The sequence below is a fragment of the Rhincodon typus genome, chromosome 35, assembly GCF_021869965.1.
Source record: "Rhincodon typus isolate 14 chromosome 35, sRhiTyp1.1, whole genome shotgun sequence".
Taxonomy (NCBI): Eukaryota; Metazoa; Chordata; class Chondrichthyes; order Orectolobiformes; family Rhincodontidae; genus Rhincodon; species Rhincodon typus.
In genome coordinates this window covers 21,284,733-21,286,948 of record NC_063366.1, presented here as the reverse complement: position 1 = coordinate 21,286,948, position 2,216 = coordinate 21,284,733, and the positions used below count along the sequence as shown (strand labels likewise).

General features: G+C 42.7%; 1 protein-coding gene across 1 annotated transcript in view; it reads left to right on the top strand.

Annotated features, from left to right (window-relative positions):
* Window positions 1-500: 500 nt before the first annotated feature.
* The window catches only part of LOC109937671 (butyrophilin subfamily 1 member A1-like), a 26,260-nt gene continuing 24,544 nt past the window's right edge, over window positions 501-2,216 (top strand). The window contains exons 1-2 of the mRNA XM_020536176.2: window positions 501-739; window positions 1,911-1,985. Coding sequence (XP_020391765.2) covers window positions 697-739; window positions 1,911-1,985 — 118 coding nt within the window. The 5' untranslated portion in view covers window positions 501-696. The remainder of the gene's footprint in view (window positions 740-1,910; window positions 1,986-2,216) is intronic.

The following is a 2,216-nucleotide window of genomic DNA, read 5'->3' as shown; positions in this document are numbered from 1 at the left end:
AAGGTGCTTTCTGAGGATCTTTGGTGAATTTCTGCAGTGCATCTTGTAGATAGTACACACTGCTGCTACTGAGTGTCAGTGGCGGAGGGAGTGGATGCGTGTGGAATGAAGTGCCAATCAAGCGGGCTGCTTTGTCCTGGATGGTGTCAAGCTTCTTGAGTGTTGTTGGGGCTGCACTCATCCGGGCAAGTGGGGAGTATTCCATCACTCTCCTCACTAGTGCCTTGTAGATGGTGGACAGGCTATGAGGAGTCAGGAGGTGAGTTACTTGCCGCAGTGTTCCTAGCTTCTGGCCTGCTCTTATAGCCACTGTGTTAATGTGGTGAGTCCAGTTGAGTTTCTGGTCAATGATAACCCCCAGGATGTTGATAGTAGGGGATTCAGTGATGGTAACATCATTGAATGTCAAGAAGTGATGGTTATTGGTGATGGTCATAGCCTGGCATTTGTGTGACGCGAATGTCACTTGCCACTTGTCAGCCCAAGCCTTTATATTGTCCAGATCTTGTTGCATTCGAACACGGACTGCTTCAGTATATAAGGAGTCATGAATGGTGCTGAACATTGTGCAATCATCGGCGAACATCCCCACTTCTGACCTTATGATGGAGGGAAGGTCATTGATGAAGCAGTTGAAGATGGTTGGGCCTGAGACACTACCCTGAGGAACTCCTGCAGAGATGTTCTGGAGCTGAGATGATTGACCTCCAACAACCACAACCATCTTCGTTTGTGTCAGGTATGACTCCAGTTTCTTACCAACCAATCAGCTTACTGAAAAAGAGAAGAAGAAGAAAGCACCTCCTCCCCTCCCTTCACCAAAGCCCCCCTCACACAACCCACCCCATCACTATCTGCTTCTTGCAGTAAACTTTACTTGAAGTGACTCTTTCCTCTCTGTACTCCAAACTGCCATTTCTGTCTCCACCTTTCTCAGGTGATGTTTCCCTCACAGTGACTCTGCACTGTTACTAACCATATGTGTTAAAGACATTGAGCTGTCTTGCTTCAAGCTGCAGTAATTAACACCTTATTCAGGCAAGGGAGTTCAGGAAATTGATAGATAACTGCCACTATCAGACAGTTGCCGTTTAATTAGGCTATTTAAACTTATTTAAGAGCTGTAGTTCGAGGTCAGAATCTGACTTTTACTCTGTAATTCCCAAGTAGGCTCACTCAGCTTCCATCTCTGGGCAACAAGGTAGCTCAGTGGTTGGCACTGCTGCCTCAAAATGCCAGGCACCTGGGTTTGATTCAAGCTTTGATTGACTGTCTATGTGGAGTTTGTATTCGTTGGATGCTCTGCTTTCCTCCCAAAGATATGCAGGTTAGGTGGATTGGCCATGCTAAATTGCCTAGGGTGTCCAGGGATGTACAGGCTAGATGGGTTTGTCATGGCAAATGCAAGATTAAAGGGATAGGATAGGAGGTTAGATCCGGTGCGATGCTCTTTGGAGGGTTGCTATGACCTTGATGGGCTAAATGGCCTGTTCCACACTGTAGGGGTTCTGTGATTCTTTGCCTCAGTCAGGTGAAGACTTCCTCACATTGACTTGTACAATCCTTTCAGATGTTTGACTGTCACCCGACAGGGTTTTTGATCAGTTGACTGTATATCTTTTCACATGACTGTTGACTTTCATTTTTCGATTAAAAAAGGTATGCTTGCTGTTTAAAACAAACAAATTAATACGTGAGAAAATAAATCTAATATTCCACAAAGTCAAGAATGTAAAAGCAGAATTCTATTCACCTGAAAATAAGAATGTTTTTCAGAATTATTGCATTTGAATTAATTGACAATTAAATATTTAAAGCTGTTTTACATTTCACAGGAAGCTTTGTAGAAGTAACAGAAACCTGTTTAACACATACAGCATGTGATTTAAATTGATTTTTTTGTGAATCAGGAGTGATTATTGCACAAATGGAAGGAATCAACTTCATTACACTTTTACTCTTGTGGGTTCCGTTATCCACAGATGGTAAGAAATATTAACATTTATTCATTTAATTATATTTGTGGCAATATGCAATGAATTGTTATTTTGCTGTGATTGCAGAAGTGTGTCATTTTAAGGTTGCAGACTCTAATTGTGAATTTATCTGTTTCTTGAAAAGTGAACTTGCTTTAGAAAAGCTCCCGGGATAACAAGGTGTAGAGCTGGATGAACACAGCAGGCCAAGCAGCAGGAAGGCTGACGTTTCAGGCCTAG